The following is an 18238-nucleotide window of genomic DNA, read 5'->3' on the forward strand; positions in this document are numbered from 1 at the left end:
CTAGGAATTTAGAGTTTTATTTTTGCTTTTCCCTCAAAGTTTGAAATTGCTAGAGAACTCCATATTCTACATTAAAAAGCTTCAAACAATCCCATTCAATCCAATCTGATAAACATTTATAAGCACTTATGGGTTACAGGGTATTATTCTAGGAGAGCAGCTAGGTAGTGTAGTGCTTAGAGCACTGGACTTAGAATCAGGAAGAGGCATCTTCATGAGTTCAAATCTGGCCTCAAACACTTAAGAGTTATGTGACCCTGGGCAAATCAATTAACCCTGTTTTCCTCAATTTCCTCTCCAGAATCTTTGCCAAGAAAACCCCAAATGGGATTATGGTGAGTTGGACAAGACCAAAAAACAACTTAGCAATATACTAGAAACTGGGCATAGAAAGACAAAATGAAAATCTACTTATATCCTCCAGATGATGTATCCTCCTGAAAGATGTATCTGTCTAGCAGTAAGCACCCTGACACACATCCAGGATGGTCTGCTGGTACAGGTTCTTAGATCTGCTTTTCTAAAAGGAAAGCAACTTTTGAGAAGTCAAAAATCTTCTTTAATCACATAAACCAACAGAGGAAATGCAAGCAAAGAAATAAAGACGGACAGACAGTGCTTCCAACTGTCTGACCATAAGCAATACATACATCACAGATCAACAGACAGAACTGTCTGACCACTATATACATACACAATTACAAGAGAGAGAAACACAAACATCTGGGTTTTTAAAGCCCAAGGAAGGAGCTCCTTAACGGCTACTCAGAGTCTCTTCTGGCACATGGACCTTCTTCCAAAGAGTAAGCCCCTAAAGCAAAACCACACCTTAGAGTATATATACACTCTCCAGAGACAGAAGGCATCACCTTAGTGACCCAGTGCCTCATCAGCAATTAACAAAATGTGTGGGTCTCCCTCCAAAACAAGGCTCGCCTAATCAAAGTTCCCTTAATGGGCTTCATCTGAAGCCTATTAATGGAGGGGGGATCTTTAACTAGTATTACCACCGGAGACACAGACAATCTCAGACATACAATGGTCTCTCATTCACCATACAACATATGGCACATAGTCCATAGTGTCTTTAGTGAAAGGCATCAGATGCACAAATTCATTGACCCAATGATGACTTTCTATTCCTGGAATTTTCCTTACTCCAACTATTTTCAGAGCATTTTAAACATATTCTTTTATCTCTGTCCTTAATAAAGATAATAATCAATGTTTGAGTGCAAGACTAGGCTAGGGATTCTGACATTTTGATGATGATGCTAAGCTTCTATCCTCACTTGCTGGATACTCTAATAATTCCTGATCTTAAAATCAAAGATCTAGGATTAAAAGAGATCTCAGAGGGCAGCTCTTCCAACCTTTCCATTGTAAAGAAGAGGTAACTGTGAGATAACTGATTTTATTTCTCCCATTTTCTATATGAGGAAAATAATTATGAAAGATTAAGTGATTTTTCCCAGAGTGCCACAGATATTAAATATCTGAGGAAGGATTCCAAAGATTTCCAGCTAGTAAGTTTCCATTAACGGGAAATCAGGCATTAATGCAATCAGGATTTCAAACATAAGGAACCCAACCTCCATTGTTGTAGCATGTGTATGATTAGGAGGCATCAAGTCACAAACTATTAAATTCAAAGTTTCATATCATATCACCTAATTTCATCATTTATTCCCAGTTTAAATCTTTTTCTACTTGATCTACTGAAAATGACAGTCAAATTTGAGAGGTAGGAGATTTAGGTCCTAGGCAAGCTTTACCCCTTCTAAGTGGTGAGTCACATAACTACTCTGAGCTATACTTTCCTTATATGTTTAATTTTCTTACTGTTACTTGCATTATATCTCACATAGTTACTGAGAGTCTTATGAGATAATGAACTAGAAAATGTTCTGAAAGCCTAAAACAATTTGTAAGTAGCAGCTATTGTTCTGCTAATAATAACCTCTCTGAAATTATAGATCCCATCTGATTTATCTTTGAATTTCCCATAATGCTTAGCATACAGCTCAGCACCTAATTGGTTCTAAATAAACGTCTGATGAATGGATGGATGGATGTGTCAAAAGGCTTATATTTGTGACCTGAACAACAAAACATAGTGAATAAATCATAAACCATTCTGGGACTAGGAGTGAATGTCTCTATAAAAATGATCTTAAAATTTAGACGCTAAATCCACTGAGAAGCTATGATAAAATATGGGTGTATGCCAAATTGAACATTTCACATTCAACCCAGAAAGGTTCTTCATACTCACTATAACATAATTTATGGTAAAATTATTTTTTGCTGCTGGTGCTGTTCAGTTGTGTCTGACTGTAACCCCATTTGGGGGTTGCTTGGCAGATACTGGAGAGCTTTGCCATTTTCTTCTCCAGTTCACTTTATAGGTTAGGAAACTGAGGCTAACAAGGTTAAGTGACTTGCCCAGGGTCACACAGCTAGTAAGTGTCTGAGACCAGATTTGAACTCAAGACAACAAGTCTACCAAATCCAACTCCTTCATTTTACAGATGAGAAAACTAAGATGGAGAGAAATTAAGTGACTTGCTCAGGGTAATATAGCTAGTAAGCACCTGAGATCAGGTGTGAACACTGAACTTCCAGATTCCAAGTCCAATGCCTCATCCTTAAGGATAAAGAAGGGGGAAACTTACTAAGATGATCTCTCCACATCTCCTGGAATTTAGTCATTAAGCTATGTTGCCTGAACTGTATTATTTTCAGGTGATTTGAGGCAATACTACGGTGGCTTAAAAAGTCAGGAATTGCTGGTAAAAATTTTTTTCTCATGTCTGTAGTTACTTTTCTTAGTTAACTGCTCTTAATAACTGACTATTGAGAATTGCTACTGACCTGAGTTTGAAGTCTGTGGTCTCTGTTCAGATTCTCAAATCTAGGTTGTGACTAGCAGCACTGGTCCAATCATTTTGTAAATTTTGGTCATAAAGGTGGTTAGATGAGTACACATTCCATCTCACTACCAAATAAACCAACCATGGAACAAGCTATTTTGTTTAGTAAGATGAAAACTTCTCGAACATGAAGATTTTTCATTTTTGTCATATCTTGAATGAGTCCATCTTAAAGATTTCTCTTCAGTTCACTCAAAGCAAGAGTTTTGCATCCTTCTTGGTTCGTACACTACAAAACAACCAGTCTGCATTCTTGTTACTGAGCTGACAAAACAGATAAAGTTTGGCATCAAGGCTAAAAACATAGAGAAACCCATCTATAAGGATAATAAAACTAGAATCTAGTTACTTATGGTTTAAAAGATCTCTTCAGGTTTGGTAAGGGTAGGGAGGTACCTATTTCTTGAGTCTCCTCACAGTTACAGATGTTTGGTGTATCTGAGTTCCTAATGAGTTGAGTCAAAATAGCAGTATTATCTTTCCATTTAGGATTGTAAACAGTTCAGCTTTAGAAAGTCCTTTGTGATTTTTCTTTCCTGCTTACCTTTTCATGCTTCTCTTAATTCTTATGTTTGAAAGTCAAATTTTCTTTTCAGGTCTGGTCTTTTCATCAAGGATACTTGAAAGTCCTCTATATCATTGAATGACCATTTTTTACCCTGAAGTCTTATACTCAGTTTTGCTGGGTAGGTGATTCTTGATTCTAATCCCAGTTCCTTTGACTTCTGGAATATCATATTCCAAGCCCTTCGATCCCTTAATGTAGAAGCTGCCAGATCCTGGGTTATCCTGATTGTATTTCCACAATACTCAAATTGCTTCTTTCTAGCTGCTTGCCATATTTTCTCCATGACCTGGGAACTCTGGAATTTGGCTGCAATATTCCTAGAAGTTTCTTTTTTTGGATCTCTTTCAGGAGGTGATCAGTAGATTCTTTCAATATTTATTTTACCCTCTGCTTCTAGAATTTCAGGGCAGTTTTCTTTGAAAATTTCATGAAAGATGATGTCTAGGCTCTTTTTTTGATCATGGCTTTCAGGTAGTCCCATAATTTTTAAATTGTCTCTCCTGGATTTATTTTCCAGGTCAGTTGTTTTTCCAATGTCATATTTCATATTGTCTTGTATTTTTTCATTCTTTTGGTTTTGCTTTTAATTTCTTGCTTTTTCATGAAGCCATTAGATTACATCTGCTTCATTCTAATTTTTAAAGAACTATTTTCTTCAGTGAGCTTTCAAAACTCCTTTTCCATTTGGTTAATTCTGATTTTTAAAGCATTCTTCTCCTCACTGGCTTTTTGGGCCTCTTTTGCCATTTGAATTAGTCTATTTTTTAAGGTGTTAATTTCTTCAGCATTTTTTTTTTGGGGGGTCTCCTTTAGCAAGCTGTTGACTTGCTTTTCATGGTTTTCTTTCATTGTTCTCATTTCTCTTCCCAATTTTTCCTCCACCTCTCTTACCTGATTTTCAAAATCCTTTTTGAGCTCTTCCATGGCCTAAGACCATTGCATATATACTTTGGAGGTCTTCCTCTGAAGACCTAAATTGTTCCTCCTCATCTGAAAGAATGGAAGAAAATACCTGCTCACCAAGAAAGTAACCTTCTATTGTCTTATTCTTTTTTCCTTTTTTGGGCATTGCCCCAGCCAGTTACTTGACTTTTGAGTTCTTTGTCAGGGCTGTCAGGGCTGTTACTCAGGACTGAGTTTCAGATCAGCTGCTCAATTCCTCCAGGGGCTTTAGGTGGAGGTCTTCCAGGGCTGCTACTCCAAACCTCGCTCCCCTCTCCTGGGTGAAGGAGCCCTCCCACTGACCTTTGAAGCTGTTTGTGGGTTGAGCAATCTGAGAACTGGTGCTCCCAGTGGCTCTCCAAAGTCTGTTCAGGGTCCTGTCACTGTCCCTGTGCTCCATGCTTCCTGGGCTGTGCTGTGTGTGCTCAAGAATGATGAATTTTAATTTAGGTACTGAGTTTGATCCTTTAAACTCTGACATCCAAGGATCTCCTGGATATGAAGTGATCTGTCCTTAGGCATTTGTAGTTAGGATAAAATTCCTAGATATGTTTGGAAGAGGGTTATTCAAGTTAAGGTGTGATGGAGTTGGGGAGCACCCTCTTTCAATCCTTAGCAATAAATGTGTATCTTCCCTAGTAATAAATGAGGATACCATCATTAACATCAGATAAAACCAAAGGTCTGGTCACAGGCTTGGAGTGCCAGTATCATGGTGGGAAAGGAGAAATAGGCCTGAACAAAACTTCTACCTAAAGTAGGGAGGAGCCTTGGGGTGCAGAAACCCTTTTCATCATTCCTTTCTACCAAAGCCAAGTAGATTACCAGAGTGGTTTGATTTAAAATGGGTCCTACTTCCCTTTCTTCCAGAAAATTGCTCTCTTATACCTTCTGAAATCCCACCAATTAATGATTTAATAAGAAAATATTTTGGGGGCAGCTAGGTGGTACAGTGGGTAAGGCACCAGACCTGGAGTCAGGAAGATTTGAGTTCAAATTTGACCTCAGACATTTACCAGCTTTGCGACCTTGGGCAAGTCACTTAACCCTGCTCACCTCAGTTTTCTCTAAAATGAACTGTAGAAGTGAAATGGCAAGCCATGTCAGTATCTTTGCCAAGAAAAACCCAAATGAGATCACAAAGAGTTGGACATTCACTGAACTGACAGAATAACAAACAACAAAACATAAGCTTTTAAGGAAGAAAACTTTGGGGAAAATATATGAGGAGAAACTATTCATATTTCATTGTAAATTAGCTCAATCAACCTATTTTCCTCTCACCTAGGCAAAGAGAACTAAAGAGATATTGTGAGAAGTTGGTATAGAACAGGGAAAGGAATTGGAAGGAGTTAGTGGAAAATAGCACATGGGAAAGCCAAATCTGAGTAGGGTATAGAATGTCATTAGAACTTTCAGGATCAGAAGCCTAGGCACATGATGAGTTGAGATGGAGAGTACTAAGACAGAAGAGTGACAAAGGGATATAACTGGAGGGGGTCAAGGGCTACCTTGGATTCTATAATAAATTTCACTGAAGTCAATCCTCCTCATATGAGCATCTCTCTATCCTGCTCCAACCACCAACCACAATTCTCATTTAACTCCTCAGTTCTCTTCCCTTCCTCAATTCCCTCATATCCCTTCCAGTCCCAGAAAACTGACATTTTCTACAAATGTCTTGTCTGAAATGAAGAGAGGCTAAACCAGGGGAAACAAAGAAGTCAAAGTTCTAGAACTTGAATTTCTAAGAATTAAACTTGGAAGACCATTCTCTGGCCATCAACTGTTTGAACCATCTTCTCACTTTAAAATCACCCTCTCAAAATTAAGAAAACTTCTACAAATTCATGAAGGGATAAGTGAAGTGATCTAGAAAAACTTTATCAAGACAACATTATGGAGAAAAACAGCTCTGAAAAACCTTAGGAGACCAATGAACACTATGATAAACCATGAGTCCAAAAGGATGAAGATGAAATACACCATTCACCTCCCAAGGGAGGTAGGATGAATTTAAATTGTATAGATACACATCTTCAGACATGGTTAATGTGGTCATTCAATTTGTGAAACTGTGAAGATATGTAATGGAATATATATATATATATATATATATATATATATATATATATATATACACATGCACACACACATATATAAATACATATATAAGTAAATATATACAGTTACACACATATATACATATATAAAAATAAATATGTATATATGCACACATACACATATATACATATACACATATATACATATACACATACACATATACATATACACATACACACACACACACACACACACACACACACACACACACATATATATAGTCATTGTGTGTGTGGGTAACCAATGGGAGACAGAGTAATTTTTTTTAAAGAGAAAGCAGGGGCTTTGCAATTTCAGAGCATTAGAGAATCATAGATCTAGAGATGAAAAGGACTTCAGAAGTGACATTAAATTTTTTGGTTGCTTTTCTTAAATGGTAACTGTTCCCCAGGAAAACTACAGTATTTCAGAAATTTACTTACCTAAGAAAAATCACTACAGGCTATGAAAATCATTTTATAAACACAGCTTTCTAAGTTCTTTTACTAATTCTGTAAAATAAGTAGGAAACTGTCACACACACACACACACACACACACACACACACACACACCCCAAAATTGCTCAGAAGCCAAGCATTGAGCCCCACAGCCACTACTGTGAAGTTAATGAAGGCAACAGAAGGTAATTTTGCAAACATAATATGGAATAATTTATTTGGTTTTGTATTACTCATGAATAAAGAAGGAATCTATTCTCAGACATATCTATGATCTTATCACATTGGATATTCCTTCCAGTGATGCCAATCTCAGGGCAGCCATGACTGGAGTCTTGTGTAATTCTTATCTATGTCTTCCTATAAATTCGACCCTGTAGGTACGAGGCAAAACTTCTGTTCTTCCCAGATTCCTTCAGATATTCCAAGAATGCCAGTGGAGCAAAGTAATTTGTTTTACATTAAAAAAGCCTTACTCTGAGATGCAAATGACAGTAGCTGATCAAGGCCTAGATTAAGAGTCAGTAAGATCTGGGTTCTGATACCACTGCTGATGCTTACCAATATCTCCATGACCACTGGTAATCACTCAGCTTTCTCTGACCCTCTAGCAACTCTCTTAAGACAATGGATGACTTGAGGCAGGATCTGCCTAATTTTTGTCTTTATATTCTCAGTATCTAGCATGGTACTAGGCACATAGAAGTTATTTAATATATTCTGGATGATTACTTAAAAAGCTATTAACCTGTGAAGTTACTGCTATTCTATTGAAGGACTAGTGACATTATTCAATCGCTAGGAATATGAGCTTGCTATTCCTAAACACGTAGCTCATTGGCTAGGCTCTTGGGGACATCCCTGGTTTCTTCAGTCTCAAAGAAAAATCCTGGTGATCATGTAGGACATGAGTTGACAAAGGTGCTCACTGGTCATCTTTAATCCATGAATCACAGACTATGCCTCTAACTCTGACCCAAGGTTCTTGAATGTGCCACTGGTAGCAAAAGATGAGGGTGAAAGTGTGAATGTATGGTCACAAGGTGCTGAGCAAACTCTTCAAGACACAAGAGCTGAGTTGGCCCTCACTTTACGCCCCTAAGAAGGATAGTCTGTTTCTGTATCTGGTATTGCTAAGTAAACATCATGAATTATGATGTGCTAGAAAGAACTCTGGTTGGTCAAGAAACTTGGTTTTAAGTTTTGTCATTGGTAGATGACATCAGTATTCTCATCTCTAAAATGAGGGTGTTAATACAATGCTATCTCACTGGGCTGCTATGATAATTGGATAAGATAATGAACGAAAATGGGCAGGCTGCATAAAATATAAGCATGCCTTTTTCTCAGTTCCTAGGGGGCTTACGTGGGTCTGACTCTCATTCCATGAATAATTTAAACACACCTAAAGCTGAACTTACATCTGAACACTCTACCTCTCCACATGTCCCTAAGGGGACAACCACATTCTTTCCAGTCCCCTGCTCCTGATGGTCTATCATCTGCTATTAGAATGGAAGCATTGAAAACAAGGGCAGGTTTACATTCTGTTATTTGTATCTCTAGTGCTTAGCACAGTGCCTAGGATACAGGAAGCAAAAATAAATGCTGTGTCTGTCTATTGGGTCCAAACCTGACTTGATCTGCCTGATCACATATAGCAGTATTATTTGAGCGTAATGTAGCTTAGCTGCATTAGTGACTGACCTGCTTTTCATAGTTATGGAGCTAACAGGTTCTGTGCTTTTCATCAAACAAGTAAGCCAGAGCAGAACTAGAACTAATAATTTTGAGCCTGGGGCAAGGCACATTAAGGTATCCTCAAATCAACCTAAAAAAGTTATTTTTCAATATTGAGACACTGAATTCTGTGGGCTCTGAATGTCCATTCCAATACAAAACTATTCATGATTTTGTCAGGGAGGATGAGGGCCACATGAGCCCAGATAGGAAAAATTACTTGGTAGCTCCCTCCTTTCAAAGTTCTAAGGTCTATTATTTTTATGCCACTGAAGGACTGCATATGTTTTCATCCCTTTCTCAGTTCAGTACCCCGTGGCAAATTCCTGGTCAATATGCCCTCGTTCTGACTTTGAGCAAATGGTCAATTACGCTCCTTTTCCAGTTTAATTTATTCACAATTATGAGGCATTATCTCCTTTTTTTCTGAACATTTTGTGATCTCTTGCCTACTCAATCCCATCTCCTCTTCAAAGTGAAAGGAGTGGGACCTTCTACATTTACGATATTAAGTGAACCAATACAACTCAGTCATTTCAAGTACTCTTTACTGTCATTTCATGATTTCAGAAAGTCTTAGATGAACTTATCGTAGTAATCTAAGATGGTTTTCCTGCTACTGGAATATGCAATAAGGATGGAAAAAACAATTTTAATGGAAATAAGGAAAGGTCATTTTGTTTTGGCAAGGCAATGTTCAGTGAAGTATTTTTGAAGCTTGGGGATTGTCAGAGCCCTGAGAATCATCCCAATAAAGAAATTTTATGTTGGTGGTAAAGGATTAATTTTTAATCAGCGTGATGTTGGAAAAAAGAACATTGACTTTAGAGTAAAAGGACTTGACTAAAATCCCCACCTAGAAATTTATCACCCTTGTGGCCTAGACCTTAACTTTGGTAGATCTCCATTTGGGCATCTGTTAAATCCTCTGACTGGAGTAGATAGCCTCCAGCATTCCTACAGCTCTAGGTCCATAATCCTTAGCTTCTTGGCCAACTAAATTCTTTTCCTACACTAAATCTATTATTTCATATTTCTATGATCTTTGCACTCCAACAACATAAAGAAGGTAGATTGGAGAAAGCAAGAACCTTTGGGCTTCTAGGCAATATTGTCAAATTATTCCCAGGCTCCATCTAACCACATCCCTGTCCCTGCAACTTCCTTCTGGAAAACCTCAAATGCATGTTCGTCAAAGGGAGGAACTGTATGTGCACAGTTGTCTCCAATTGTTTTACTTTCTTTGCATCCCCAGCACTTAACACAAGGCTTCTAGCATAGTAAGTTCTTGATGACTGAACAATTGACAGCACTATTCAATGATAAATTCATTCTCTAAATGATATTAGTCCATAGGTGGGAACTCCAGGCTGAGAAACAAGGATCCTTTAGTCTCCTATTATTACTCTTTCTTAAGACAAGATTAGACAGAGTGATGATTCTTCCTAAAAATACACATATTATATAAATATTATATCTATATTATTAATTATATGATTATAATATAATAATTACTATTGTTATATATCACATTATATTATAAATATTATATATACACATACATCTATGTATATAAATTATATATATATATGTGTGTGTGTATATATACACACAGACACACTTTTGTGTTGTTTAGTTGTGTTTGACCCTTTGTGATCCCATTTGGGCTTCTCTTGGCAAAGATCCTAGGATGGTTTGCCATTTTTTTCTCCAGCTCATTTGTAAAATGAAAGAGTTAGACTAAACAGGCTATGATGTACCGTCTATCTCTACATCTCTCTTCCATGACTCTTTGAATCTGAGTTTTCAAGAAGGGCTGAAGCAATTGATATCTTTCTATCTATCTATCACCTATCTATCTATCTATCTATCTATCTATCTATCTATCTATCTATCTATCTATCTATCTATTTATCTATCTATCTTATCTATCTGTCTGTCTGTCTGTCTGTCTGTGTCTGTCTTTCTGTCTATCTATCTATCTATCTATCTATCTACACACACACACACACACACACACACACACACTCACACACACAAATTTCTGGTGGGTTCCTTTATGTTTCTAGTGGTTCCTGGGAGTTCTCATTGCTTCCTGATTTTGTTAAAATACAAATAAGTCTCCTGTTAGTCTATAGTAGGCTCTCTCCCACTAAGGAAAGGAAGGCAGTTGAAACTGGAGGGAGTGAGTGTTAAGTGAGAAATGCCCCAGTGACAGCTAACTGAAATGCAACATGGTCAAAACTAAGCTTATTTCCTTTCTCCTTCAAATTTCCCCTCTTTCCAATTTTCTTTTTCCTACAAATTATATCATAACATTGATGGGGGGGAAAGATAGGTGGAGTACTTGAAGCTCAATAAGTGAATTAATTATAGAACTTCCAAATATCCCAGGGAAGATACAATCAAAATAAAACCCCAAGGTTTACAGTGAAAAAGGGTGAAATTTACATGATAATGAGACTTAAGTGAATGAAAATTAAGCTATTTTAAATGTAAAGGAATGCTTCAGAGTGGCATAGGAATCATGGACTTCCTCCAAGGATATCAAGAAATTGAACATAGTCACACATACTTTAAAACAATACCGATAACTGGTTCTATTCAGGCTTAGTTATTACCTGTGTGTAAGAACTGACTCAGTACCCTGCATTTTGTGGCACAGTCAAAGCAATATTATAATTTCTGTTCCTAAGAGGGGAAGCAAGCCTATGGCTAGGCACAATGATCTCCACCCAAATGGAATATTACTATTTTATAAGGCCTTCAACTGGACTGAGAAGACAATGTATGACTTGGGATGGTACACATTTGAAAAACAAACAAGTTAGTATAATCCAGACAAATGAAGTAACAATTTACAACATTAATAAAGATATACACAATGGGTCTTTATGATCATGTTGGAATAAGGAATGGATGAGAAGAGAAATGGTTACAAATAATCTCAAATGATGGCAGAGATGTTACCTAATATATGATTATTAACACAATTGCGATTTTATACATTAGTCATTTTCTCATGCACCTTTTGGGGATTATTGGATAGATAGTAAGGGAATTGTGTGAGCCATACTGACTCCATCTTGTGACTCAATTCTAGATCCTGCTCAGTTTCCTTTCTACTCAGTTATGGATCCAGTCTGTTGTGAGAAAACTTTTCAGTGATGGGAATTGTGAGAAAACTTTATTGCATTCTTTGAACCTAGCCCTGTGTGGCTGAGAAGCTGGACCACCTATATCTTTTGCTTAGATACCCCTTAGCAAAGGGCATAGATTATGCAAACCAAGAACCACTCAGATCTGAGGAATGATAGAAGGAATTTTCTCACAGTTATACATCTCAAGCAACCCCTATGTCTTCTCTGAAAGTTGGCCTTGTATGGGTCAATTATTTCCATGTTTTTTTCTTTCTGATTGAATACAGACACTTGAGGGTAGTAGGACTCCTCTTTTTCTGATTCCATGAAATTGCACCTGTTTATTCTCATCTTCTCAACTGGGATAGCCTCTGATCTTTTTTTCCAATTAGACATCAGATTACTTCATTATAATTCTGTTTATTGTTATCTTTTAATGCATAAAAATGTTTTCCCCTGTATTTGGGGTCCAGTGCAAACTGGAGGGGGCCTGCTCTTGATTTGATATGCAATTGGCATGCACTGCTTAATAAATCTATATGCTCGAACCTTTGCCCCCTCAGTTATTTCATCCTTTACCCATCACCATCCTACAGAAGTAGGAGAACTACTTCAAGTGCCAAGCTTCATTCATCTTCCTCAACATACTCAACTCTCTGGCTGCAGCTTTTCTGCAGTCTTTCTGGTTGGCTGCCTTAGAACTCTACCACAAAAAGAAAAGAAAAATGAGAAAAATAACCACTAAATGTGACATAAGACAGATATTTTTCTGAGTATTTTGTTTTTGCTGCTGTTGCTTGGTTGTGTTAGTCATGTCTGACTCCATGACCCCATGGGGGGTTTTCTTGACAAAGATACAGAAGTGGTTTGCCATTTCCTTCACCAATTCTTTTTACAGATGAGTAACTGAGGCAACGTTAAGTGACATGACCAAGGTCACACAATTGATGTGTGTCTGAGGCCAGATTTGAACTCAGGAAGATGAATCTTTGTGACTTCAGGCTCAGCCCTCTATCCATTTTGCAAACACAAACACAAACAAAACAAGTTAAACACATACTTGTTAGCCTCTTTATCACCTATTGAAAGTCTAATCTTAAAGCCTCTAATTTGCTGTAACAGATAGAAGAGAAATGGTTACAAATATTCTTTAGATCAATTTTGGGAACCATTGGAATTTGTTTATATTTTAGCAATCTCTCTACTCCTATATGGGAAGTTCCAGGCCAATAAGTCTTTCCCCATAAACGAGTGTCACTTTAATAGTGTACTCTTCCCTTGGTCTCATGCCAATTTTTCCAAGGGGAAATCCATCAGTATTTTTACTATTGCCAGAATCATCATTTTATAAAGAATATCTCTTTGGTGTTTCACCATTATGAGAACTCATTATTCCCTTAATGAGAGTATCTCTTAACTTATCATTCCTTTAGAGTTAATATCTCTTCCCCAGAAGGGTTGGGGCAAAGCTTATCTTAGCTAGGAAGAATTTGAAATCACGAGGGGAAGTGTGACTTCTAGGGCAATCTTCCAGGAAGATTTCCCTTGGTGAAAGATTAACTGGAGTGAATTTTTTTTAAAAGGCTGTCCCTGTGGCCTGAATTCTGTCTCTTGGCTTGGCTGGCTATGTCATAAGTCAATCTTCCATTACAATGCTAATTAATTAATTAAAAGACTATTTGGATGACTTCTTAGAGAAGACATGTTTAAGACTTGACTGCAACAGGAAAACACTCAATATTTTTCATCATTAGAAATATGTATAAGCCTCCAACCACTTTTACTCACCCCTGTCCCTCTCCACTCGGAGGAGAAGAGGGACAAGTGTGGCATCTAACTAGTAGATAGTCTAGAGAAGACTGAGGTATTACGAAATTTACCCTGAGTTTTACCTGCACAGTAACACCAGGGTGAATGGATCAGTTCAATCAAAGATCTTTTGCCTGACATAAACCATTTAATTAACCCAAAGACCTGTTCTGCAGATATTGAAGTCAGAGGACAAAACATAAATGGCGAGGAACTGACATTCAAGGACTGGAATTTGACAGTTCAGTGTCAAATGCCTGAAAGTCAATTGTGGGTCACTGAAAGAAAAATGATCTAGATTTTTAAAACACTGACAACATGGAAAGGGAACCAGGAGGTAGCATTTCAGAAATGAACTTACCTAAGCATGAATCACTAAATGCTGAAGAGGACAGCTTGTACAAATTGCTTTCTACCTTGTTCATCTTCCTACCTGAAAAGGACAGACATACTCTTCTTTAGGCCTTGGGAAAACAAGGTCAGAAATCAATTTAAAAAATAAGAATAAAAAAAAATGCCTCCTATGTGCTAGGCACTGTGCTAGATGAAGGGGAAATTAGTAAGCTCCTACTATGTGCAGGGCACTGTGCTAAATACTGAGAATACAAAGAATCAAAGACAGTATACAAACAGCACATACACATGAAACAATCACTGCTATCAGAAAGCTCTTTACATTCTAATGGGCAAGACAGAAAACACATACATGTAAATATATAGAGAATGAATATGCAGAAAATAAATATAAATGAGGACATAGTAGTTTGGGATGGGGGAGGGTACTTGCTAACGGGAGGGATGAGGAAAGATTTGCTGCATGAAGTAATGCTTAGACTGCATCTTCCAAAGAAGAGGGAGCCGAGTCTAGCCTTGGAGAATGGCCAGTATAAATGTGCAGAGATGGTTGTTAGATTGTCGTGTGCGGAACAGAGAGAAAGTCAGTTTGGCTACATTAGAGTGCAAGATCGCCCAGTGAAGCTGGAAAGGTAGTTTCAAGCCTTTACAGAGCCAAGTCAAGGAGTTAATAATTAATGTAGAGGAATTAGGAAGATATGAGAGTTGGTAGAGCAGAGGCTTACATTTTATGAGGAGAAATCAACATGCACTCATACTGATGCACAAAAAACAAAGAAGATTTTGAGTCATTAGAGCTGCTACTCTAATAATGGAGACGAGAAGAAAGATTTTTACAGATCTTCCACCAAAGCAAATTATGAAGAATTAAATATCTGATTAATAGCAGAGGGAGGGTTGCATGTTACACTAAAATGGCTTTACCATAATCGACTATGGATGGTTTCACTTATGGGTAGGGAAGTGTCCTAAATTAAGCTGCAATGTAATGGTTCTCAGCTACCCTATTCACCAACTCATTATTGTCCTTAGAGTCAGCCCACTCCATTCTCCACTGGCTCATTTGCTAGTCTAAACTCTCAATCTCCCAGTCTGACATAACTGCCAAGTCCTGACTGCAGTGAAGGCTGTTTCTAAGCACATGCTGCTTACCAAGTACAGGAAGAGATGAGTACTGGAGCCTCTGAAGAGAGGTGGATGATTCTCGCATATGGCATGGAGGGCCATGTAGTGAAACAACTAACACTCATGACACCCAAAGTCCACCTGCACCCCAACATTTCTGTGCAGTACTCATTAGCTAAATGTGGTTTGCCCGGAATGGCCAAAGGAGGAGTGTCTTGTTAGAGATTCAGATCTGCCAGGAAATTTGAATTTGCTTCCTGAATTATCCCCCCATCTGCCAAACTCCCACTAAATACTCAGGCACACAATTCCAGAGGATTGTCTATCTTGGAATTGCTCTCACTGGGAAAGAGGCATGGAGCTATGGTCAGAGAAAACTGGTACGCACAACCATGACACACCTGTATTTTCAGTCTCAGTCTTGCTGGCCTTTAAGAAAGTCTAAAAAGGGTTAAATTCTTCCTGTTAAAAAAAATAGATCTGTGATATCATTGGTATAGGGAACTCTCTTCGAGGAAACACCTTATATGATTGCAAATGTGCCTCCTCTATAAATTAGTAGGGTAGCCTGGGGGCATTGAGGAGGTAATGACAAAACCATTATTTAAGTGTAAGATGTGGCCTGCCTGATTCCAAAACTAGCTCTTTACCTGCTATAATGTGACAAACTTTTAACTTCCTCCAAGAACTTATACTCCTCAATTAATAAATATTATTAATTGATGTATATTTGTATAACAATAAATGTTGTATGCTAGAGATACAAAGAATAAGAAAAAAACAATCTTTGCCCTTAAAAATCCAATAGGATGAAATTGGAAAAGTAAAGGAACATAAGGGAGATGGGAGCTTTCTATCATACTGAAAGTATACATTCTTATAAATAGTGATGTATTGGCATATTTCCCTATATTAAACATTGCAAAGGAATACTAAAAGGGCTGAGAAAATGATTAAATAACCACCACAGAATTATAGAGTTGGGTGGGATATAACAGGTTATTTAGTGTATCTTTCAGAACTATGTTAGAGGAGTCATTCAGACTCTGTTTGAATCCATTTAATTACTGGAATCATTATTTCCACAACATGGTAGCTTCCATTGTTGGAAGCCTCCAGCTATAAGAATGAACTCCCTTATGCTGTATTATATTGGCAAGAAGGAGGACATGAGTTAGAGGACCTCAGTTTGAAGTTCAATTCTGATACTTGGGAATACCATGGGAATTATAAGACAATTAAGGGGGAATTGTAAGTCACTTAAACTTTCTGAGGGAGGTGAATTAGATTGCTTCTATAGTCTTTTCCATTAGCAATATCTTATAACATTATGATAAGCCAAACTTTATGTATAACTTCCCTTTAAGATGAAATAAAATTTAGTGGCTCTTTCGCCTAATAATCTTTCAAATAGCTGTCATAGCTTTTAAGCCTTTAACTGCTGTGGTCACCATCCCCTGAACATACTACATCAGGGACTTTTAATGTAGAGTCCAGATCTCCAAGAGGCCCCTAAGTAGAACATAGAATGAAATGAGAAGGGGAAAATGACATCTTTATGTCATTAACATTTCCATCACTTATGAACATAGGTAACCAATAATATTCTGTGAAGGAAGCCATAGACTTCATCAGATTGCCAAAGGGACCCATGATTTAAAAAAAAAAAAAAAAAAAGCTAAGAATCCCTCTTCTATACCAAGGATCTATGATTTATCTATGATTTCATCAATGTAGGTAGCCATCCACTCATGTAGGTAGCAGTCCTTTCACACCTTGGTAGATAATTTTCACTAATTGTCACAGATGAAAAAAATCACTAAATGGCCAGTCTCCTGAGAAGGCTCACATTTACACCAAATTATGTTGGTACTCAGAGAACAAGCATACAATTCATTTTTAACTCCATCTTTTGATACTTCCTAACTCTGCATAACCAAACAGAACTTTAGATCTACTGGTCCAAATTTCAAGAAAGCAGGGTCACTTCTGGGTCATTATTGGGTTTTCAGAAGCGTACAAGTGTACAAGGTTCTCAATATTCTTCTGAACGTATGGTACCTCCAACTGAACCCAGGACTGCTGTTGACATGTGATCTTAAGATAATTTACAGGGACTCAACATTACCTTAACTAGAATTTTCTCTTTCAGTCTCCCAAGCCAAAGATAAGTAGCTTACCATGGTCTGCTATTTTATGAGCAGCTGATGGTCCTGGACTTAAAGGTTGTGGTTGTATCTGATTTGGGGAATTAAATGAAGAATGTTTACTCAGATTCTGAGGGTGAGTCTGACTCCTGGAAGGCTTTAAAGGCTGTTCTTTCTGTATTTCATTCTTGCTCATGTTCATACCTGAAAAGCCCAAATGGAAAACATGAATAGTAGTAAATGTAAATAGGAAATAAAATGGTTGATTTTTAAAATTGCTATGAGTGTCCTTAAAAAAGTAGTTATGAGTTGTATTAACCAGGGAGCAAGGGATGGCAAAGTATAGTGAATGGCAAGCTAAACTTGCAGTGAAAAATTCCTAGGTTCAGATAATGCCCCTGACTGTGCATTTGCTATGGAAAGTCTGGGCAAGTTACCATACCTCTTAGTGCCCCCTAAAGCTCTCTAAAACTACAAGTTGCAGAGGAGACAATGATTTCTATTACTCAAGACAATTTCTATACCAGAAATTTCGTAGGTAATAAAATCACAGGAATGGATCAAAACAGTCCCATCAAAGGAAACAAAATTAATCTAAGGACTGAACTAAATAAAACACTAATTTGTTTCAGACTTCATTTGGAGACTTCTTTCCAGTCCTAATAATGCTCTTATCATGTAAGATTACAACCACTCCATGCATTAGTCCACTGGTTTGCATTAGTCCAATGAGCTGTTGTGATCATAAATAGTCAAAACTTTGTGGCTAGCATCTCTACACAAGGAGGTCTTTTAATTATTTTAAAGTTCTATTTTTACTGCAGTTTCAAATTCTTTCTTTTTTTACACCCACCAATTCCCAATCATGGAGAAGGCAAAATATTTGACATCTACTATTAATATGAAAAACTGAAAAA

General features: G+C 37.4%; 1 protein-coding gene across 1 annotated transcript in view; it reads right to left on the reverse strand.

The window, feature by feature from the left end:
• Nucleotides 1-17733, reverse strand: part of ANO3 (anoctamin 3) — a 229858-nt gene extending 212125 nt beyond the window's left edge. The window contains exons 1-2 of the mRNA XM_072619308.1: nucleotides 17355-17733; nucleotides 14057-14128 (exon numbers count right to left, since the gene is read on the reverse strand). Coding sequence (XP_072475409.1) covers nucleotides 14057-14128; nucleotides 17355-17523 — 241 coding nt within the window. The 5' untranslated portion in view covers nucleotides 17524-17733. The remainder of the gene's footprint in view (nucleotides 1-14056; nucleotides 14129-17354) is intronic.
• Nucleotides 17734-18238: the final 505 nt, after the last annotated feature.

The sequence above is a fragment of the Notamacropus eugenii genome, chromosome 6 (assembly GCF_028372415.1).
Source record: "Notamacropus eugenii isolate mMacEug1 chromosome 6, mMacEug1.pri_v2, whole genome shotgun sequence".
Classification (NCBI taxonomy): domain Eukaryota; kingdom Metazoa; phylum Chordata; class Mammalia; order Diprotodontia; family Macropodidae; genus Notamacropus; species Notamacropus eugenii.